This window comes from Pangasianodon hypophthalmus, chromosome 5 (genome assembly GCF_027358585.1).
Source record: "Pangasianodon hypophthalmus isolate fPanHyp1 chromosome 5, fPanHyp1.pri, whole genome shotgun sequence".
NCBI lineage: Eukaryota > Metazoa > Chordata > Actinopteri > Siluriformes > Pangasiidae > Pangasianodon > Pangasianodon hypophthalmus.
The window spans coordinates 11,228,224-11,253,181 of NC_069714.1; the positions used below are offsets into that span (position 1 = coordinate 11,228,224).

General features: G+C 41.2%; 1 protein-coding gene across 1 annotated transcript in view; it reads left to right on the forward strand.

Annotated features, from left to right (window-relative positions):
- The window catches only part of igsf3 (immunoglobulin superfamily, member 3), a 119,123-nt gene that overhangs the window by 58,280 nt on the left and 35,885 nt on the right, over positions 1-24,958 (forward strand). The window contains 3 exon segments of the mRNA XM_053233990.1: positions 14,855-15,274; positions 20,695-21,081; positions 24,194-24,601. Coding sequence (XP_053089965.1) covers positions 14,855-15,274; positions 20,695-21,081; positions 24,194-24,601 — 1,215 coding nt within the window.

Consider the following 24,958-nt stretch of genomic DNA (forward strand, 5'->3'; position numbering starts at 1 on the left):
GAGGACTGAGATCATAGCAAAGAAAGATGCAAATATCACTTCAGAGATATGGAATTGGTGCAGGTTTGAAAAGTCAGATGAACAAGTTTATGTTAAATATAATGCTGCGTTACATCCTAAACTGTAATTCGCCTGCCGGAATTATGTCATTTTCAACCTCGGCACGTTCGACAGATGAAGTGGGAAAATGGACGCCCCATGTTCTTGTTTGTTAGTGATAATCTAGACAGCTAACTCGGATGAGTGATGTATAGTCAGTGTTTTAGATTTAACAAACAAATATGTCTGTATGTTAATTAATCTAAAGCTAATAAGTTGATTTGACGTCACTCCGTAAACGGGGAAGGAACTCGGATTTGAGAAGAATACCCCAAGTTGACTTCTCAGTTGTGGTGGCATTTCATGTCAAAAAAGGACATGGTCCCCATTTACTCTTTCGACAAGAAGCGTTCACTAAGTTGTGCAAAAAATAGTAACAGCATCATCTATAGCAAATAGTGCAAACAGTGTTTTTTTTTTTTTTTTTTTTTAAATATCTTTATTTAAAAGAACCATTGTTTGCACTATTTGCTATAGATGATGCTGTTACTATTTTTGCACAACTTAGTGAACAATTTTCCAAAGTCTGTTTTAATAAATAAACTGTATAATACATTTTAGAAATAAAATAAATAATCTTTCAATTGCATTATGTAAGAACAAAAAGAAAGTGAAATTGTAATGAAGAATTGTTTATAAAGTGAGCGATTCATTTTGCAGTATCGCCCAGCCCTAGTAGTAGTATGTCTGATGCATTAGCAGGTGGCGAGCAGTGACCTCCCCTGTGCCACTCTGAACAAAGCTCTTTTCAGCAGCTCCATGCAACTTTAATTGAATGGGTATGGTCCTGTGATCCCTCTCTCTCATTACCTCCACCTAAACAGCATCTGTGGCCATGAGTCAGCTCCCTGTCCTCCAGCACAGGTCTGTTCCTCTCCCTTTACTGTAGTTTACAGAGAGTGAGCTGCTGTTACTGCATGCATTTAATGTGTGTGTGTGTGTGTGTGTGTGTGTGTGTGTGTGTGTGTGTGTGTGTGTGTGGCAGATTAATTGGATAGTGTGTAGTAATTTAGCTGCAATCAGATGTCATGATGGAGAGTTTCTCTTCCAGCTTCACAGTCCAGATGTCTAACATGCTCGCTCCAACTCTTATTGGTAATAGTGGAATCACTTGTGGTTTGCAGGATGCCAGATTTCCCCAATAAAAAGTAGATGATTTTCCATTTGGAGCAGTTCTTATGAGTGGATGAGTTAAATGAATATTTAAACGTAGTGACGAGACATTGTGCTCCTGTAGTGTGGCATTCTGTCCCTTTCCATGAGAATGGTTTTCTTATGGCTTTTGTGTGTCTCTAGGAGTACAGTTCATACCAGGAAGAGTGTTCTGGAAATCCTGGCTTTGTCTTTTATTCACATACTTTTCTCCTCTTTCTCTCTTAAATATAGTGTGTGCATGGGAGAAAAATGTGTGACCTTTCCACTCAGTGTGTGTCCACAGTGATGTATGACAAGACACAAAGTTCATGTTATGTGTAAGAAAGTCCCTATCTGATCAGCACTGGTGTAGCATAAATCATAATTTCATTATTTAGCTTTAGGAATGAATTGATACGTTTTTTTTTTTTTTTTTTGGTCCCAGATTGAGTACGATAACATGTTTGTTACTCGTTTATACTGATACAGTGTCCAAAATGAGTAACATACTTAGTGTTCATCAAACAGGGATATCACAGAGGCTACTACTAGGTTGGTTCTTTATAATGTAAACTAGCTGATTAACTAGCTGATTATAAGTGGTTTAGCGAGTTACTTTGAGTTACTTTGGATGGAGTAGGGTTGCAGTGGTTAAGTGCACTTCGGAAAAGCACTTCTGTACAGGTATAAGTAAAGTCCTTTTTTTTTTTTTTTTTTGGGTCTTTTGTCTTCATTGTGTCTGAATTCCTCATTGTCAAGGATCGATAGCAGCTGATTGTCATAGAAAGACATACTGAGTAAATGCTGTTATTTTTGCTCACCTAGGCTTGTCTCTAGAGTTTTATTCTCACTTAGCTAGTGTGTGCTGCTAGCACTGAATTCCTCATTCTGAGTTTTATGTTTAAAATGTTTTATCAGATTGATTGTATTGTAGGAAGATGCTGTAGTTCTTCCTCTTGATATTTTCACAGAGCACAGTTTGCATTCTGCTTTGCTTTGATTGCCATCATTAATCATGAAAGATGTCCAGATTGCTGTCTGTTCATGTTCGTCTGTTCATTAGCGCAACAGCATACAGTAGGCGTACGTCTCATAGTATGAAGTGGTACAGTATCAGTCACCGGTGTTGGAGCGTTTGATGATTTCAGCTAACGCAACATGTTCCTTGGACATGAACATAGGACACAAACCATCTTAAATAGTCGCTCACTGTGAGGGTGTTGGTATCAGGCGTTGACCCATACTCAGATATCTGATACCCGCATTGTCAGTCTTCATAAAACAAAAATAAAAGGATATAATTTCCTGAAAGAGCTTCTGGTTTAAAAAAAGTGTGAAGTCAACAGTGTGGGGTGCTTTTGTCTTGATGTTAGCATGTCAGAGCTTTTAATTAAAGGTGTGAGGTATTTACTTGGGCTGTTTGTTGCAATAAATACAAAGCTGCTATGCAGGCTAATCTTTCTTTAATGCAGACCAAATGTTTAAGCTAAACCGGATTGGTTTTACTGATGTTTTTTATGAAATCTGCACTGTGCGGTTTGTGAGTTAGATCGTGAGCAAAATAAAAACTCAATCAAGACATCTCTATTTAAAGATAAAACCTAGTCTGAACGATGGGAAATCAGGCTTCAGTCGGCAGCTGCATTGGCAGCCTCTCACACAGCTTGACTAGCGCGAGGGCTGCTCTGTTCAGGGCCAGGGCTAATAGTGCTCATTACGGAGGGCTACATGAATTATAGATAGAAGCTTGCGAAGCCTGACTGCCTCTAACACGCAGGTATCGATCCCTGTGCTGTGCTCCATCTGAGTCAGGCAATGCACTATAGCAAATTTATGTCTTATAAAACCACATCAAATATTCCATTTTCTGTGTGTGTGGATCTACTCTATCCTTCTTCAATTTTAGATGGAGGAAATTAAGAATTCCATCTGATGCTCTTTAATAAAAAGAACTGTGTGTTTTCCACTTTACTCTCACAAGAAGAGCTTGCTCCCCTTCTCTCTCTCTCCCTCCTTCTTTCTTACTCTTTCTCTCTTACTCTTCCCCCCCCCTCCCCCCACAGTAGGATGAGCTAAGCCAATTAAGGGCTCGTTTAAAATTTTACTCACTCTCTCTCTTTTTGTCTCTCTCCCTCTTTGTCACTCCTGACAACAAACAGGTAGGTCTCTGAACATGTAATGAAAAGCCCTCACTTCTACTCCTTTTTGTTCTCTCTCTTTCACTTTCATTCTTGCTCTCTCCTTACTTTTCTACTGTCCACATGACTCTCTCTCACTCTCACTTTCTCTCTTGCTCTCTCTTTTTCTTTCTCTCCCTCACTGTCTCTCTCTCTCTTGCTTTCACTCTCTCTTTCATTCTTTCTGGCTCTCGCTGTCTTTCACATTCTCTCTCTCTCTCTCCCTCTCTCTCTCTCTCTCTCTCTGTCATGCATGCAGACGTAAAAAGGTGCACACAGACAGTGTGATTCTGATGAGTGTGGCTTGGTAGGCCAGCTGTTGAGTGTTTTATTATGCATGGGACCCTGCTGAGCACACACCTCTCATCTGTCCTCTGAGGTCTGTGCCCTCAGTAACAAGCTCACAACTTAAAACCTCAGGGAGCAGAACCACTCCGAGCTCCTCCGTTCTTTTTCCTCTTTCCCTCTGTAGTCTGTAGTCACAGCTTGTGTATCCATTCCACTCCACTTTCAGATTAAGTCTATGGTTCATGGAGCCGAGTGGTAAAAACGAGCATGTAAAGCTTTCCTTTGATGTGTGTAATGCTGAATTGATGAAGCGCTCATTGCCTTCTTCACAGGGACATTTAGTGACCCAGAAAGATTATAGAGTCAGCCATGTTGGACATTCTATTGAAACCTCACTCAACTTCTTGGGTTCCATGAGGACTGGTTTGAGATACACCACACTAACAAAACAAAATTTATCAAAACAAATCTTAACTGCTTCATCCTGTTGAGCATTGTAGTGGATCCTATCCCCGGAACACTGTATGTGAGGTGGAAATACACCCCAGATGGGATGCCAGTACATCACAGAGCACCATGCACACACATTCACACACTCTTTCACACTTAGGGGCAATTTTTAGCATAGCCAGTCTACATAACAGCATGTTTTTGGGAGGTGGGAGGAAACCAGAGGACCCAGAGGAATCCCACACAGACAAGGAGAACATGCAAAACTTCACACAAACAGTAAACCGACAGTAACTAAGGATCGAATCAGGTACCCTGGAGCTGCGAGGTGGCAACGCTGCCAGCTGAACCACCCCGCCACCCCCAAAACAAAATCTGCATGAGAGAGAGAGAGAAACCAGAGAGAACAAAGGCACAAGCTACCTGCAAATTAACAGCAAAGTTTTATGCAGCACCTTGAAACTCTCTCCAACTTTTACATGCTACAAGCATTCTCATCATCCCTCAGGTAGCAAACCTTCTCCACAGCAAAACAAGTGACAGCTGTATCTAAGTCAAGAGTTCACGCAGGCTCTCATTTGTCTGTTTAGAACCAAGAAGTGAAATGTGAATTCAGTGTGGGTGGGAAAGATATTCACAAGCTGAAACTGGAACATCCAGCTACACAGCTGAACATCAGTTGATTACAGTCCACTTGTGTTCACAGATGATGCTTATTTCTCATCATCTTTCTCTTTTCTGCCTCCTCGCTGACTATGCTTTTCCTACTTTATGCTTGGGTCATCTTTGCCTGACCCTTTTGATTTAGACCAGTAGACCAGTACTTTGTAACTTATGAATATGATTGTTATGAAGAGAGTGGAGTGAACATTTTAGATCACTATTTTTATTCCAGCTCTTTTACAGAAGTTAAACAGTACAGTAATAAATGCAAATTTTCCTTCCAATTAAGCCTCTGCTTCAATGCGAAATTACCACCTATCCTAATGAGGTGAGCAGATTCATATAAATATATATATATATATATATATGAATGTGTGTGTGCGCCCACTCATCCAGCATGTGAACACTTTGATTTCGCCACAGCGTGTCTGTAGTTTTGAACGCATCCAAACATCCAATCTGATTTTAAGTGTATTTGGTAATGTCCCCACTTCAGTGACTGAATAAGAGCCCTTCAGTAAAGTGGAATGACACAATTTACACCATTTCCTCACAGAGCAAAACCCAATTACCGCTCCTTCATTGGGTTCATATTCTCTGACCTTAATCGTCAAGAGAAAATGAAATGGTATTGTAGGAGAGGGTGCGATGCGATACCAGAGAAGAGTCTCCTTTCTCAATTCACTGTATTCAGTGTTTCAGAAAGTAATTAGCAGTAGTGATTATCCATCCATCTTTAACAATGGCAGTGGTGTGTGATTATCTTTAATTAGATAGGGAGTGAAGAGAAATCTTGTGCTGAATTCTGCCCACAAACACACTGAGTCCTCTCCTGAAGGCCAGACCCTGGACTCTGTTTATTCTGCACCCTGTTTTTCATATTTAGCAGTTGGTTGGCACTTGTTTTGACTCCTAACTCCTAGCTGATTCTTTCAAGTCAGTGTGTAGGAACTGTTATTTTTTTAGTGAGTAAATTGTAGTTTAACTAACTACATTTTTAGTGTGATTTTATATTGTTGTTTTCAGATCAAGTGACGCCAAAAACTGAAACATCCTCATCTCCATTAAAGAATGTAAACAACTTATTACTATCACATCCTTTTTGTTACCCCGCTGTGTGTCAATGGATAGACTGCAAATAACCAAGATCCTCCTCCTGTTCTAGAGCATTTTCAGAAGTTCAGTTGGCTTCTCAGAAGCATTTTTGATGAAGCATAAAAATGCCATTAGCTAAACTTGACAGCTCATGTTGTTAGCTCTAAGTGGGGTCCTCAGTCCTTCATTTACTTTATTCACATACTTTGTCCTTGATCATCTTTATTTCTACCCTCACTCTCCTTCATTCCATACCTTCATCCTGTAAATATGAACACTGTAGGCGTGTATGTGTGTGTGTGTGTGTGTGCGTGTGTGTGTGTTTGTGCACGCACAAGCTCAACCCTTTTGTGTTTATCAGTTTAGCAATGCTGCTAAGAGGAAGAGTGCAGAGGTGACAGTGTCCGCGTGAATGTTAGTCCTGTTGAAAGGATATTGGACACAGAGCAGTGCACAGCGAATGAACCGGAGTAGAGGCAGAGTTCAGCAGCAGAGCCTCCTGTAGCCCCTCACTCTGCTCTCTACACCTCCACCAAATCATCCATTCACTCACCCTGGACGTAGCCCTCTCCACTGTCTGCATGGTCAGGCCAGCTCCAGTGCGAGTTTCTTTGCACCAAATGTGACCTCAGTGGGCAGCAGGGGATTTTATTCATTTCCGGTGGAATCCAGAATGACATTTAGCTTCATCTCCAAACTGCTTTGGGGCTTCTGCTCTATGTGTCTGGGGTTGGAATGAGGACAGCAGGAGGACAGCAAGGTTGGGTCAGGGCACCATGCTGAAAGGTAATATCAAAATGATTAGTCATTCTACACTACTGATTCTCATAGTGTGGTACGTCCCCCCAGGGTTTCTGAGATTTTATTATAACTTTCTTTAACAATGTGATAACAGTGGAGATCAGTACCAACTGTCATCTTCCCCTGATATGGCACTTGATATAGTAATTATTTTATAGTTATAGTTAGCCTAAGTGATTGATCACTTATTGAATAGGTTTAAAATTGTGCCAGCTAGACTTGTCTGTTTCTTATAGGAGGTTATTCATTTCCTGATCTTAAGGGGAAAAAAGCTGTTAAAATGTATAAATGATGCCAATTTGAATCTAGCTCTAGTTTTAATAAAACTAGGAAAATTGCTGTTCATATGTGGATGGCTTCGGTTATGTGGGCAGAAAGTTCAAGAGTAAAAAGTTAATAGCTGTGGTAAATAAATATGATGGTACATATTAGGGTAATGTGCTTAATAATCTGTGCTTTAATCACAAAGATTACAACCAGATTGTTTTCTCTCTCTCTCTCTCTCTCTCTCTCTCTCTCTCTCTCTCTCTCTTTCTCTCTCTCTCTCAGTCTCTCACCATAGGTGTTTTTTATTTTTAATGGATCATTGGACTGTTTGTGGACCTTTTTTTTGTTTTGTTTTTTTGTTTTGGAATTTTTATTCTTTTCTGTTTCTGATGTTACAATATACGAAGGTGTGTTCTATGTTTTATGATGGTTTTAATATGATTTATTAGGTTTATGATAAAAGTGGCTTTTAAATTAACTCTCTCTCTCTGTCTCTCATAGAGAGATTTTGGGTGGCCAAGCTGTTGCTTGTATTACATTGTGTTTATGTATAACATATTCATATACTTGAGTGTTAGCCACTCAAATGGACTTGTAATTCTGGAGGGTGTGTGTGTGTGTGTGTGTGTGTGTGTGTGTGTGTGTGTGTGTGTGTGTGTGTGTGTGTGTGTGCATGTGCATGTGTGTGCGTGTGTGCGCATCTGCTTGCCTCTCAGTAAGAGAGTGGCAGTGCCAGAGGTGACTTTTGGCTGCACACACACAGAGGGAGGGCTCTGATTTGTGTCTCAATGAGGAGGCCAAGTGCTTGGCTCTCTTAATGTAATGATTAAAGAGTCTCTCTCTGTTTCTTCTCGTTCCTTCTTCTCTACTCTCATCTCCTCTGTGGGCACAGAGGAGGTAAACTCCTTAGGACTGCTTCTGCATCTATTACAAAATGAGGGACACGAGGGAAATGTGGGGACTTTCAGAAAGCAGGTCTCATCTTTCTGTGCTGCACTGATAACATCCCCTGGGAAGAGTGTGTTTAATGATGGTGTGGAAGAACAGTCTCGATGATGTGGTGCAGATTTACTTGGATGCTATCTCATCATATACTGTATGTCTAGTTTTGGTGAACCTGTGCCCACTGTAGCCTCAGATTCCTGTTTTTGGCTGAGAGCACTGGAACCCGATATGTCTTCTACTGTCGTAGCCCATCAAGGTCTGAGATGCTTTTCTGCTCACCATGGATGTAAAGAGGGGTTATTTGAGTTATTGTAGCTTTCCTGTCAGCTCGAACCAGTTTGGCCATTCTGCTCTAACCTCTCATCACAAAGTTGTTTCTGCCTGCAGAACTGCCGCTTACTGTTGTTGTTTTCTACACCATTCTGTGTAAACTCGAGAGACTGTTTCTGTGAAAATCCCAGGAGATCAGCAGTTTCTGAAATTCTTATACCAGCTCACCTGGCACCAACAACCAAGTCATAGTCAAAGATCACATTTTTCCCCATTCTGATGTTCGATGTGAACATTAACTGTGTCTGCATGATTTTATGCATTGCACTGCTGCCACATGATTGGATAATTGCATGAATGAGCAGGTGAACAGGTGTTCCTAATAAAGTGGCCAGTGAATGTATTTCATTTCTACCCTCTTCATTTGGCATGCGTTTATCAGAGAAATACTGGCATGATGTTATTTGTGGAGTATGTATCATAGGAAGTGGACAGCGTTTGGGTCTGAGAATGAAGAGCAGAATGCTTGGCTATGAATTACAGGAGGAAAGACAAGCTTATAATAGAATAGAAATTATTCAGTTTATGATAAGTTTAGTGCCGCACTGCATTAGCTGTTCAGGCTTGTGTGTATATGAAAGGGAAATGGAAGGAAAGGGACAGAAATGAATATGCTGTTGGGTGGAGAGAGCTAACAGGGCTTGAAGAAAGGACTGTGGTGATAACTAATGCTGCATTAGCATGGTCCGCAAATGAGCTGTGCACCAACGGGAAGAGCCATATGCTGAGTTGTTTTGAGCCGTCCTTTCTCTGAAGTAGCACTCTCACTCTTAAGCTCCTTAATTCCTCTTTACGTAGCCATCACACTACTGAGTAGAGGAAATGATGCCAAAGGGTTGTTGGTGGGGAGGGAGGTGCCTTCTTCCACTCTCTCCTAATTGTTTAATTAATCCTTAACGCATTTGCATCTGCATTAACTGTGGGATTATGTTAATTGACAGGCCACTTTTGCTAGTGCACGCGTTTGATATTGTAATGGAGATGAGCAGGGTTAACATGGTGTGCACTGGAGTGGGAAGCCTCATTTGCTTGAGCTTCAGGAGGGAGGATGGATTTTTTTTTTCTTTTTTTAAAAAAAGCTGTTGTCTTCAATCAGCTCCATGGCAAAATGATTTCTAATGCAAGATAAGAAGGTACAACCAGTTAACCTTCACTAATCCTCTCATGTTAATCTCCAATAGTAGCTCCTAATCTGCAGCTCTAGGTTTGACATGGCACACAAGGACTCCCTGTAGGAATAGTGAGAGAAAAGCTTATTTGCAGCACCACAGATTAAAATAATTTGCTATTAATGACATTTCAAGTGCAATAATATTTCTACCTAAAGCTAATTGGAGAAACTATATGGCAGGGGTTGTCATGGCGGACCACGGTCTGGATACAGACCCAGGAGTGTTTTCAGAAGAGTGAGCTGAGCACTCGACATAACATAAGTCCCAGTGTATGAAAAAAATGCTGTCTTTTTTTGTTTTGTTTTGTTTTATATGACCAGTCATGGCTTCTGTACCAAATCCTTTGTTACAGTTTATCCAATCACATGCTTGGAACCATTGGAACCAGAGACTAGCTACAGAGAGAGCTAGAGAGGTCAGAAAGGGAAACAGAATGTTTGAAGATAAATGGAAAGGGACAGATGCATTTATTCCCTCTGCTTCAAGGTCAAAACAGTTCTGTTTCGGAGTAGAAGAGTGCTTCGGGAACAAAAAGTACTGGGAGTGGATGACTTGCTTTAATATAGGTGGTCAGATATCAAACTAGTAGGACAAGGCTACGTTCATTAACACACTGCCATGAGAATGTTTAATTCTCACCATTTAATCATTTATCTACAGTAACTGTTTTATCCTGGTCAGGGTCAGAGTGGTTTAAATTGCTAATTTATTTATATTTTGGGAAGTCAAACCAACTGAATTTGTTAGAATAGTTTACAGGCAAGTACACAATAACTGTGAAAGCAGGTGCAGTTGGTCAAGTTTTCTGTGGGAGCAGGAGCATGAGTGGGATTTAAAAAACAGTCATGCTTACACGGCTGTAGTCAAAAGTTGTAAAGTGAAGCACCAGTGTGAAAATAAAACAAAACTACTTTATAGAGTGCCTTATTTATCACCATAAACTACTCATTAATGGTTATACATTAAATTGTAAGTGTAATGTCTCTATTCATTCATGTTAGTTGACTATCTAGGTATTTGTAAACTGGACTATATAGTGTAAACTATATAGTAAACTAATATAGTGTAGCAAGAGGTGCTGCAATACAAAAATCTGGTGTGAAGACACACACACACATCCTGACATGTACCTTATCTCTGAGATTTAGCCTTGGCCACACAGCACAGACAGCCCACTGCCACTGTGTAGATTGGGGTCACAGAGCAAATGGCAATTGCAGAATGTGGAAGATTGTCATGGAGGCAGAAGATCATATCTAGTTGTGCATTCTTTCACCTATGAGCTAAATGAGGTTACAGAGAAAACAACTTTCATTTTGAAGCCTAAGAACTGAACCCTGAAGAGTCCTTTATTCCAATTGGTCGGAAAGAACACTCAGCTACTATCTTACATGCCTCGGGGTCAGAGCACTTCTCCTAGACAAATTCCACATCTCCAAACCGTGAGACAACCAGGTCCTTTATGGAACTAATAAATGTTACTGACCTTGAGTCAAAGTGATGCTCACTGACAAAGTATGGGAAAGATCCAAAAATACCAGCAAAGAAAGGGTTTATGGGTATCATGAGACAGGGGAGGTGAAGATGGAGGTGCACTTGACTCGTTGACATCGTCAAGATTCTTCCAAAGATATTCTACACCAATAATTTTGAGTTGAAAGAGGATTGATTCAGCGTTTGGTGAACTGTCTGAAACAAACACATTGTTGGGAGAAGAGCATATATTTGTCTGGCTTGTGTGTACAAGAAAGCCACAGCTTGAGCTACTTTGGTTTGAAATGAATTTGGATTGTAAGAAAAAGAGAGATTTGCTCCAGGGCTTAGATCACTGACATGCTTTTAGGTATATGAGTGATTCTCATTGAGATAATGTCTTTGGTTTATCCCCAAGGCTGTTAGCCTCACTAATGTCTTGGCCTGAATGCAGATGGCTTTGCTCTGGCTGAGCTCACTTGCTGGAAGCCTGGCTTGGCAGAGGAAATCTTAGCATTGAAAGCTAAAGTTGTTTGATGTCCTCTATTGCTCCAGGAGTTGAGAATTTAGACTTTAGTGTTGGCATGGCAACAGCAGGCCTTTCTGCTTGGCTCTTGTTGGGAAGTTGTTATGGTAACAAACTCTTCTTTCTCTTTTTTTTTTTCCCATTTTTATTCGTGTGGAATACTATCTGTGATGGTGGTAGTGAGCTACAGACTCCTCTCTCCTTGGGCTTGTGGAATACCTGGGTAAATGATGGTTACTGATTTCAGCCATTGCCTTATTTGGATGGTATGTTCATCAAGTGTTCATGGTGTGGGTGGACTGTTGGCTCTGCTGTTTTGGAACGATGAGAATTGTTCTAGTCCATGCCCACACATACTCACTTGTACACACAAAACGCCTTCACAGAGGAATGTGTTATGAGGCAATAGCCCTTCTCGTCTCCCTAACTCTGGTAGCAACAGTGAGTGCAGAGAAGCACGGGGTACATGATCAGATTGAAATATTTTTTCTTCTTCCTCTCAGGCCAGTTCTTTGTGAAATGATGTTTCATTTTCAACCTTTTGCATTGCTCTTATATCTTTGAGGTTTCTGCACAAGTTTTCTTTCCCCAATACTATTCACTAGAGCAGAGTGGTATTGTATTGTCAGCTATCAGGGCTTTTAGACCTGCTTTGTTACTCAATGTATAAAGTAACTGACTGGACATTAAAACTTTTGTACTGATTGTTTAATTTTCTTTCCTTTTATTTATGAAATACTTTCATTTTTATAAAAACAGAGCAAAAATCTCTGAACCTATTGTGGTCCTTGTTGGTGGTTTGTTAGCAAAATTGTACATTGAACATGTATCGTGTAAATGTCTTCAAGTATTCTATATTCTTCAAGATCTGATATTTTTCCATATCGCTCACCCCTAGTATTTACACATAAAAAGCATATAAAAAAAAGCTTATTAAAAACAGCAGAGGTCCACTGACTCAGCTCTCTCTCTCTCTCTCTCTCTCTCTCTTGCTCTCTCTCTCTCTCTCTCTCTCTCTCCACTCTTATTTATGTCTTATGTAAGTCCTCTTTCCCTTTTCTTCCTCATTTTCCTCAGTCATCTCATTTCATCAGTGGTGAGTAGATTTGTCACTCCACCTCCTTTAAGCCATCTGCCTCTACTTAGAAAATCTGTGAGCAAAGTGGAGTTTGAATAATTGAGAACACACACACACACACACACAGACTTACCTGCCTGTTTGTGTGCTGAAGGCCAGCGTTCTCGGATTTATTCCAGCAAGCACAAGCAGCTTTAAAAGCTTAACCTCAACCACAGTTTCTCTTGTATTGAGGACTATGACCATGTTCAGCTCAAACCACAAATCATGGCACACATTAATGCTTTAATGCAGTTGGCTACTGACAAGTTGTGAATAAGCATTCTCAGTAGAAGTGAAGTCGGTGTCTGATACACCGGATGAATCCATAAGGCAAAATCCATGTCTCTTATATAGAGACACTGCTTTAAAAGCACTCAAACGCTGACACCACGCTTTATTCCGTCTCCTTTTCTCATCCGCACTTAAGCTTTTCCATCATCTCAGTCAAGCTTCTATTATTTTACTAGTTACATTTAGAGAGAAAGATTGACTAACGTGAGTTTGGTAGCTTTAACGTCTGTGTGGAATTCATTTTTATTCCAGTATGTTTTTAAATGTACATTTTTTCCTAAGTGACCCTTTGGTTCATTTTTTTAAATCTTAACCTGAACATCTCCATGTGACTTGCTGAATAAAACCAAATTTGGTTTTAGACTGTGTAATTTCAGCAGTCTTTTAATATCAGTACTCACTCACTGTACAAGATTATCCCAATACAGTTGTTTTCGAATTCTGTGACAGACTGTAATATAATGTGTTCTTCATGTCAGATTATATGATGAAGATCTTCCAACAATAGACCTGCATTTAAAGGAAATGACTAGGTTCTGTTTTACGTCATCAGTCAGAGAGATCCAGGCTCATGCAGAAAACAGGGTCCCATAAACAAAAATATTCTTGGTACAGTAGTAGCAGTAGTGAAAATGCTCATGGCTGGGTAAAAGTGGACGACTTGGAATGATTTTACTACATGCAGTTGTACGTAACAGCAAAAAAATTATACAGGGTAAAGCCGGCTTAGAGTGATGTTTGTTTGCAATCCCTCCCTGCTTCTATGACACACACATGGTGGATTGTGGCAGCCTGTTAAACACTCTGTCTTTACATTAAAAAAAAAAAGAAAAAAGATATATCTACATGGTTCAGTAACCTTTCATTCAGTGATTTTTTTTTTACTTGAATTTGAATGGAAAATATAAATTATATCATAGTTGAAGTCTCAAATCAGAAGGTGTGTAGTCATTTCCTATAACAGCAGCTCTGACAGTAGTTCCACCTGGAACATAAATGACAGGTTTATTTTAATGCACTCCTTCTAATACATTATCGTTTCTATAGTAACAGCTCATTCACAGGGATTTGTATGGTGGAAGCTCCGTATAATTTAAGGCTTATAATAAACTAATTTCTGATGAGCCTCTTACTTCTAAAGCTTTCTATTAGTATACATTTATTTACCATTTACGGAATGAGTGTCATGTGTCAGCACTTTGTATTGGTCAGTAAGCTTTCCAACAAAATAAAACCAACTCCTCTGTCCAGAAGGCTCTTTCTGGTTTCTTGGTAGCAAGACAAGTTGGGTTATTTTGAATTTAACTTCAAGGGAGAGAAAAAAAGAGACTGGGAATGAAACTGAAAACAGTTAAATAGTGCATGTTGTCCATTAATAAATTAAAGATTGTAAAATCCATTACCAGCTGGTATCACACCACCCCAAATTGGATTATTTTACTATAACATTGTATTATTCCTTACAGATTGTTTTCTAGGAATCTAGGAAATGGCTATGTTTTTCAAAAGAATGATTACAGTAGATGCAAAGCGATACTAGGGAATATGGCTTAAACATTATCCTTGCACAGAGCAGGTAAGCCCATTCCCATAAGGGTGACTGAACAGGTGGTAATGGATGAATTAGCGGACCTGCCAGACTTGAGCTATTACAGCTGATACTAATTGATGCTAGCTGCATGGTAAGAGGTAGTGAATACCGGGGAGTTAAATGGTAATGCCTTGGATTAGAGCAAAACACATGACAGCAATTTAGAGAATATTAAGAATGCATTATTAAGGACAGAAGGGAATCGGGTTGGTCAGTTGAGACTGTTTCTTATTGAAGCGGAAACCAGAGTAAGAAAGTAAGTAAGCGGTGTTGTGTGAGGTGATAAGCAGTAATAATAACAAGGTTAAGCTCCACTGCCGGAAGAATCCTGATTAAATTTTAATGTGTGTCAGAACGTGTGTAATTGATGTTTTTATCTGTTTTTATGTGCATGTTTCTAACATTGCTCCTTTCTCTCCCTTTTTTCTGCAGTGATTCCGGACACACTGTCCGTGACTTCGGCCACTCAGACTCTGTCGAAAGTGGAGGGGGACACACTGCTACTGAGCTGTGAGGTGACACGTCAAACGTCTCAGCACACACATGCTGCAGTTGGCTGGTACGTGCGCTCCCTGGACGAGCCGTCTGCCCCGCCGAGAGACCTTGTCACCCTGACCCGCGACATGGTGCTGAGGCCTGGGACGTCATACCGCCAGCGTCTGTCCTCTGGAGACGTCCGGCTGGACAAGACCAGCAGCACATCGTACCGCCTCACCATCTACAGCCTACAGCCCACAGATCAGGGCCAATATTACTGCGAGGCATCAGAGTGGATCCAGGACCCTGACCGCTCCTGGTACGCCATGACACGCAAGCAGTCTGACAAGACTCTGGTCAAAGTTCAGCCCACAGGTGAGTGCCAGGATGAACGGGTCCGTCTCGTAGGGATCACAACCAATTTCTTGACCTTATTAATCCCCAAGTGGGAATTTTGCAATTTTGCAATTTTGCAATCTCCCAACTTGAAATGAAGTTTGAGTTCTTGCTTAAGGACTCAGCTAAAGCGAAGTCTTTCTTAAATCATGATTTTTTTTTTTTTTAACCCAACTTACAGATAAACACGGCATGTATTTCAGGGTTGCACAAGATTTCTGATGAATATGATGTCTTCTCTATTTGCACAATCCCCCTAACCTAGATGCAATTACTTCCAATGATATACACAGTATGTTCCACCTCCCACATAGATCATGGCAGGTTTGGAAAAATTTTCCTTTTGTGGCACGATCTCATTCCGAATGATTCTATCCTGCCTAAACACACCCACAGAGTAGCTGACACAGTGCAGTACACAGATGCAGTTTTAGGCTTATGTATGCTATGTGCTGATGGCTATCTGTAATTAAGCTCATTACCAGCTTCCTAGGGAGGCAACAGTCAATCCTCTTAACACTGTCCTCCGGTTTAGAGTTTATCCCAGGCCTGTACACTAGTGTATCATTCCATCTTACTGATGCTGGTAGTGTTTTGAAGATTATCATAGTGTAGCGTATAGTCAAGACTGGCCTGGATCTCTGGAATGCAAACAGTCCCACTGTCCCAGCCCATACCTGTGGAATAATAGTAGAAATAAACTACCCACAGGACTTTAAAAAAACAGAATTAAACCTTCTTCTTACACATGCTATTCAATTCATATTTTTCACTAGAACTGTATAATGAGCCTCCAGTATCTCTGGCCACAGTCCATTTCAATCCAATCAGTTTTCATGTCCGTGCTCCTTTCCCCCTCACTGTAGACACTGTGTTATAGCGGATGTAGGTGTTCACTGTGCCCGATCTCAAGGCAGTAACTCAATCTCAGAGCTCTGCCGCCCAGCAGCTTGATGGGAATGAAAGGTGACAGCATACCTCCTCATCAAACACACAGCAGGATGGGATGTCTATAACGCTACGTTATTGGCCACTCGAGACTTGAATCAGAAGGGATGAGATTGGAGAAGAGAGCAGAGTGGACCAGGCCACATGGCTCTCAAGGGCACACAGCAGAAAAAGCACACTTAATGGATTTGATTTCTGCTGGATGACAGCGGTAGTGAAAGCAGTATCTAAAGTCAAGAGAAACAGTGAGCTGAAGAGCATGTCCTACATAGAAATGAGAGGACAACATAATAAGAGAAGAGAAAGGGATAGATGGGCTATGAATTGGCCCTCTGTATGGATTGCCACTAGGTTGTTTAGCATTGTTGAAAGCTGAAGGGTATAATTTATTTCCTGTCTACAATGGTTCCCTTGTTTTATGGCAGCCCTTTGCTTCATCGCTAATTTTTCACCCTGGCATGATATTTGCAAAGTTCCCCTTTTGAGTCACTGCAAGTAGTAAAATTAGTAATAAATGATTCAACAAAAATTAAAGATTAAAGCCCACCGGTGTCATAATCAGCAGGATCATATCTCATTTTACACATGATATAAAATGGACCAGTCTCCTGTGGCCTGTTTCTCTTTCAGCAGACAGCAATAAAGGGTAAACCTTATGTTGCATGTTTACTGTTTTTAAGTGATGAATTCATCAGTTAGGTGTGTTTGGTGGCAGATATCCCTACATTTCCCACAGCATTTGTACACCACAGCTGTTGCCATCTGAATTTTGGTTAAACAATAGATTATGTCCATCCATCTATCCATCCATCCAATTTTTCGTACCGCTTATCCTACACAGGCCTATCTAAGGGGACTCGGGGTACACAAGGCGGGGAAACCCTGGGCGGGGTGCCAACCCATCACAGACAACAGATTATGTCTTTTTTTTTATTTTTTATTTTTTTAGCTTAAATTCTTCTAATTCACCATTTGGTGCAATTCGTTGCTGTTTGTGCTTTTGGGATCTATGCATAGAATATATCTGGAATGTGGAATATATCTACCCAGAATGAATGAGACACCAAACATGTCTTGGCTGAACAGCTTCCATTTGGGTTAAGAGCAAATTGTGTAATTTCATTTTGTTTTCTTGAAATCTCACTAGTAATATTTGCATTGATAAAGGTAGAAGCTTCGTGTTTTTCTATTGTCGAGATTGAAATGCATATCAATGGCCTGATGTTTTTTCTGTTATAAAACTATACAAACTCTTAAATGCGGGACTAAAGACAAGCGATGTGAGGCAAAATTCTAAGAAGCTCGGTGATACTGGGATGGATTTGAGGGACTTGTCTGCTCTTCTGTTCTGCTGGATGATAAGAGCATTTAATTACCCAGTTTCACTGCCAGTAGACACTGGAGTGTCATTAAGCACTATCAGTATGATGAATAAAGACTAAGGTCAGTCACTGAATCTGAACGATTTCGTTAAGCTTGGTCAAGGTGACATGAAAAAGGCAGAACAGATGCGCTATGATCACTCTGTATGCCGAGTGAGAGTAATTCTCATTGGAATTGAACACGGCGTCCCCTGAGCCGAGCAGGGATGAAAGAAACCGATTTGTCTTTTAAAGCCTGCTGTAACCAAGTGTCCTTGCAGCAGCTGGGCTATGAGGACAGGCTGCACTTTCTGAGCTGGCAGACTGCTAACCTGGGCCAGGACAATGCAGAGGGCAGTGTGTGTGTCTCTGTATGGATTCCCTGCCAGCAGTCTGCCATGTTGTGTGTGTGTGCGCGCATGTGCGTGTGTTTCTGCTAATAAATGTGAGAGCACGAGGAATGTTTGATTGCTTGAACATAAACATGACCAGCACCCAGAAGGGAGACTCATATAGCACTAAGCTTGTGGTTACGTTTCCCCACACAGCAACTTGTGTTCACATACTGTGTCCTCACTTTCTTGTCACCCACCGCCACCCAAATGGCTTACTGATTCATGACTCTTTTAGTCTTGTTTTCTGATTCCTCCATCTCTTTTCTCTCTTATTTCAAATTACAATGTGTCAGGGTTTCTCCTTTGCTCTCTTCCCTCAGGCATATCTCACTCTATTAGATTTTGTGCGCTCTTGTTTCACTCAGCACGCATTACACATGGCAAAATCAAATTTCCCACAACCAGTCGCCCAAACATCCAGTAATGAGCCTTATTTTCACTCATTACTCATTACATGTTAATGTGAAATCTTAAAGCATGGCTTTCATTATGGAGGTCAGAGATGAGCTTTTGTAAATCATAACTAGATTTTTCCCCACATTTAATCAGTGTATGCATAAGTAGGTTATATAATGCCTGAAAGTTAGGCAGCACCATAGAGAAACTCACTCAGTGGTGAGAAGGATGTGGATGTATTTAAATGAGAGGAAGGGGAAGAGAGTTGAGCCCTATTCAGACAGGATTAAATTTACATGGGGCATGGAGTAATTCCATCAGTCGCAGGTGCTTCTCTGTGTTTTTATTTCTGTCTGCCATTTCAGTGTTTTTCCCCACTTCCTCTGAGAGAATAGCAGACCAAATTACTTCCTTTTTTTTTTTTTTTTTGAAACTCTACAGCCAAATTTTGTCCCGTCTGGATAGACACTACTTTGATATTTAAGTTTGTTACTTCACTTGCATATTCACTTCCTGAATCACAAAAAGATGAATGCTTTGGAGGAGTGTCTCAACAGATTACTTGGTATGAGTCCATATAGCCTATTAGCAGCAGAAAGAGAATCAAATCAACCAGAACAGTGCAATTCTTAAGGCTGATTAAAGGGGCTGTTATAATATGAGCTACAAGTATAAACCCACCTTATATTCAAATAAGTTACAATATCTTGCAATGTTTACTTTTGTAAAAATAAATGAACCAGGAGTTGTATCGTTTTAAGTATCTAACAGTAGATGCTGCCCAATAAATAAACATAATCTTAAATTCAGTACCAAAATATAACAGATCTATGATCATATTACCATGTGTGACACAAGACAAAACAACGTAGCATTTTCCTCCTGAGATAATTTAATTACTGTCCGAGAATGAGAGATTTATCATGGATAGCGCTTTAGACTCATTAATTGCACAAGAACTGTCAGTTGACCCCTTTGGCCTGCTTAATGAGGAACAAGAGGCTTGTGAGAGGCTCACTCACAGAGGTGTACTGTACTCTACAGTTGTGATCCTTCCTTACTTCCTGTGTATTTGAGTGGGACACATATATATGATGTTGCACACAAATCCCTTTGCTATCCGTTAGCCAAGTTTCAATCACTGCACATTTTTGCTAGAATACCAGGCAACTGAAGGTTAGAGAAAGTGTACTCACTCATTAGATATGCTGTCCATATCCAACAGCTATCTATAACCCTGCTGTGGGTGTGTATTATAACCATTATCTCTTTTAAACCATAATGTGGCATGAACATTACAGGATAACAAAAAAGAACCCAGCAAAGCTTTGTGCTTTGATCTGGAACGCCTTCATTAGGCAGCTGTATTTGGTGTTTTAAAGAGACTGGAGCTTAACAGGCTCTAATATGCAATGATTAGCCAGCAGATAGACCTCGCTGAGCGAAGACAGAGACAGAATCCTGATCTGAACATCCTCAACTCCTACTGCCCTTCTGTTATTTAAAATCTGGCCTGCTGTGTATCTCTACTATATATGCCATGCATTATTAAAATGCATGATGTATGGCCTGTATCACTCAAAAATCACTCTCGCATCACTTTCCTGTTCATTTTGTTATTCCCTTTTCTCATTTCTCATTTCACACCCTCAATCAGCCCCCCCTCCAACTTTCTTCCTCTTTCCTATAATGAATGATTTCTGTGCTCAGCTCTGTGTTGCCCTGTACTCTTTAATCTTGTAAATGTACATGTCAGACGGCTGCAGGCAGTGACATCCTAATAGAGCAACACAACGCTCAAGTGCAGAAATGCCAACAGCTACAGGCTATTGTCTTCGCATGATTGGTCATGTGATTGGTCCTGTTTACCATGCATTTATTTTTGAGAGCGTAATACAGAATGGGAAGTAAATAACATAGGCATGTAAACATTTCGTTAGAATTCACTCCATCAGAACGAGTGCTACATGGCCAAGAGCTTTGAACTCCTGCTTTAATACAGTTCTTGTGAAGTCTGTTTCAAGTTGTGTGTAATTACAGCTTGAGGCGATCACCATCGAACGAGTGCGATGAAGTGGAAAACACACTGTTTTGGCAAGGAGAAAGCACAGCATGCCATGTGGAAAATTAATTGTGTAAATAAGTTCACTTTTGTAGCAACTTTGACCTTGCAGTAGGAGTTTCAATTGTCTTTTCTGTGTAAATGATTGATGATTAATGGTGCAAGTGCAAGTAGTCTAACAGCTTTGCTTACAACAACAAACACATATCTCAATCTGTCTGTCTTTCTTTCTTTCAGATCGGGACTTTAGTATCCAATTGACAACAGATCGCCGGGCCTTCACGGCAGGTGAGCCGCTGGAGCTCCGCTGCACCATAGATGCTCAGAATGTTGCTGAGCGTTACTTCTCGGTGTCGTGGGTCTTCAGCAGCTCGTCTGTAGCCGTGGTGGGGCCCAGCGCTGTGCCCGTGATGGGGGCAAACTATGTGCAGCGTGAGGCCGCTGGCCTCATGACCATTCGTAAGGAGAGTCCATCTGTCCACCTGCTCAAACTGCAGCATCTGCTTCCCGAGGATGCTGGGAAATATATCTGCAGAGTGACTGAGCGGGAGAAGACACCCACCGGAGAGTTCATCGATCGAAGCAAACGCTCCCGTAATGTTCAGATCACCGTGACTCCCCTGAGTGAGTATTCTTTTCTCACTGTTAGTCCCTTAAGGCAAGTGAATGAAAAGGTGAATTTCCTAAGCACTGCTTTTTTTTCCCCACTGAAGTAGAGTAGTGTTACATACTTAACCTAACTAGGCAGAAAAGAGAGGAAATGGCACTTCAATAGATTCAGTAATAGTGTGGGCAGCAGGCCATTAGAGCTATGTCATCCCTTTGTCCAGCCAGAGTTTTCTAACTCTCAGTGAAGGCCAGTGGGGGGAGTATGTTTACTCAGAGCCACAAATCTTGAGTTTAGGCTCTCTCTCATCACCTAGCCTTCTCCTAACGGGAGAGTAATGAAGGAGGAGAACTAGAATAAGCCCTTGTCTGAACTCCTTTGCCATTTTGACAGAGTAAAATATCTCTGAATGGGAAATAAAGTATGGTGTCCATGCATATATTCATTTTCACTGCTTGTGTTAAAGGTGTGCTGCAAATGTAACAAACAGTTGCTATGTTTGAAGTAAGAGCTGCTCGAAGACTAAAAAGCTGGAGATGAAAGTGTGGATAAAAGGTGAAAGGAGCAAAGAACGCCTCCTCTTTTAGTTGCTTAAAAAAACTCCACTCTGAAACACGTTAAATACTGTATGTTTATAATGAAATACGAGTGTTGTGCTTAGTGATTTTGGTGTCAATTTGTTATTTTATGCTATATTTTCGTTATTCCTGTGAGAAGTTATTCCGGTTGTCAGCCATGCTGAGATCACAAGGGGACTTCACTAGTGCAGTTACAGTGGCATTTAATTGGAGAATCAAATTTAACAATCTCAAATATAAGGGATAACAGTCAGGTTTCACTGTTAGCTTCTAAAAACTGAAGAGGAAGAGTTTCTTTTCTTGCAAACGATTTTCCAGCAACATTCAATGTCATATTAATACAGAATCCAGAGGAGAGAGTGGAGACAGCAAACATTGGGCACAAAGTTCCAGGATTTAGTGCAGCTACATGAGGTCACGAGATCAAGTAACTTTTGTCTTCAGACAGGAGGTGAGATAGCTGCATAGATTAAAGGACTAATGCACTGCTCCATTGGCCTCTTTATGTAAAGGTGAAGAGAGCGCTAAATCCCAATGGTACCCTATCAGTAGGTAGTCGAACAGCATTGTGGGTAATGTAGAAAATCGTTAACCATAGTGAAAATACACCAACAAGCCGTTGAAAGAACTTTAAAGTAAAAAAAGTTAACTCAGAATTTCATTATAAAATAAATCTAGCACACCATTGGACGTAAATATAAAGATTATTATTCAAGTCATTCTAGGCGGATCTTTCCTTTGAGTCATCTACAGGCTGAATGATGGACCCGCGCTCTAACAGAGCACTCCAGCTGGGATGCATGCAGAAACATGAACCAGGTTTAGAGGATTTGACTGCCATTTCTGACCCCTCCAGCTCTACCTGAGCATTAACTTCAGGAGAGAAGATGCAGCCCAGCAGAGCATGTCCTCTCCCCTTCCTCTTTAATACTGCATACAGACACGGACATGCAAACATGCACCAGGGGCCAAAAGCAGCCATGTCATAACACTAGCTCCAGCTGCAATTTTGAATGTACATTTATTCGGCTGACAGGGAGGGGGAATCCTCGCCTCTCCCCCGGAGATCTGCTTAAAGCGGCCATAAGCAAGGAAAGCATAGCAGAAGTAAATACATTATGTCCAGTGACCCAAGCACACACCCATCTTTATGCCAGTACTCCTCTCCTCATGTACTACAGAGGCAGGAAGGAGATTCAGATGATGTGTACTGAAGAGATCCCCTTTATTAGAGTAATTTGTTTGGCTTCGTCCCCCAGGAGCTTTTCTGCAATATATGCAGGGTTTATGAGACCATTAGAGCGATAACAACAGCCTGGGGCTGCTGCACACACACCAATTGTCTATATTTCTTCCTTTCCTTCTTGGTTTTATTGTTTATTATGTTTGTTCTGTCTCTATCTCCATCTCTGTTGCTCTTGCTGTTTTATTCAGACACACACACACACACACACACACACACACACAATTTGACTCCCTTTCTGCCCCTTCTGTCCTGTTCTTCATCATTTCCCATGTCTGGTCTTCATGTTGTGCATTGAGGCAGTGTGTGACAAGCCTGCCAGAACACCAAAGCCACAGAAGCCCTGCTGACAAATTGGGCCTGATAGAGGGTCTGGTTTTCAGTCAGATAAGAAGCAGCTGCAGCAGTGGCAGGAATCTCAAACACATTGAGGTCGAGAAAGCATGGTGAGAAAATCAGTAAGCACTAGGCAGACAGTGGAGAGGAGGAGACAAAGATGAAACTGCTCAGAAACTGCAAGATGAAGATGAAGCTAGCTGATTTAACAGCTTCTTTTCTTATGGCTCAGGCGGCTACAGATAAGAAGCAGAGGAAAGGTGAATGCTGGGAGATCAGAATGCAGACGTGCAATCTCACATATTCATTTTAGACAGACTAAAGTCAGTCTCTCTCTGTATTTAAGAGTGTGGGCTGGTAGTAGTGGTATGTTGCTTTGTTTTGCCATGTTGGGGAAAAGTTTCTGCCCAAGGGAAGAGCAGCTCTGTAGTAGCACAAGAGAAAATGTGTGCCTCTTCAGAGTGTCTTTTTTTTATTTTATCTTCTTTGATTTTAAAGAGGATGAGGTTGTGTGTAGAAATCCCTGTTGAAAACACTGGGGACATGCTTTGATCCACACTGTGCATGCAAGATCCTCGACTGAGCTTTCTGATCCAGAGACAGTCCCCAAAACCCTGTCAGTCAAGATCCACTAACCATTGTACAATAAACCAGGACCCAGCTGGAGGAGCATGAAAAAGCCATACACATAACCGACCATCATCATGAGCTGTTACAGGCTCATCTCTAATGCAGATCATTCACTAAGTATTGCCTTTTGAGTCTGTAACAATGATACGCAGTAGGCTGTATCACAGGAAACATTGAATAGTAGTAAGTCAAGGTGACTCGACTTGGAGCTGTAATACTCTGAAAATGTTTTGACACACATCTAAGGGGATTCAGTTCAGTTCAGCTAAGTGGAGATTTCTTTTAAATCATCTCTCTCTCTCTCTCTCTCTCTCTCTCTCTCTCTTTCTCTCTTTCTTTTAGGCAGTAACATTAGCGTGTCATTGACCAGCAACTCCTCTGAGGTGTTGGAGGGAGAGCACATCCACTTGACATGCTCAGTGCATTCCACAGTTGGAGCTGTGTCCATCGTCTGGCAGTGGACAGACAAGGATGGCAGCACTCCTGCTGTTGACCTGGCATCAATGGACCACTATGGCACCATACAACCTGGATCCAGTTACAGGGAGCGTCACAGCTACGGGGAGGTCCATGCTGAGCGGATCCAATCAGGCACCTTTACCCTCACCCTGTACAATGCTTTCCCTACAGATGAGGGGCAGTACCGCTGCAGTGCCACCGAGTGGGCTCAAAGCGGCAGTGCGCTAGACTGGGAGTGGCAGCGAATCGGAGAGACCTCAGCCACCACTGCCATCACAGTGAAAACTGTCGGTAAGGAAAAAATTACAGCTGCTTTCTGCTACACTTCAGCTGTGTATTGTCTACTGTTGACATTGAGAATATTACTAATGCTGGGCTGTAATGGTGATAGCAGAGCTCTTATTATTCCCGAAACACATGGACATAGAAACTCTTGCAGTGAATTAGAAATGTGCTCCTATTCGCAAGTGGCGTTTTTGTACGTACTACAAACCACCCATTGGATAGAGAACACTTTCTCTGCTCTCCCTGCACTTTAATGAGTATGTCTGCTGTAAAATGGACTACATATGCTCACACACACAGGCACACACATACACAAAGACATTTGTATTACTATCCTTGTGAGGAGCTTCCACTGACACAATT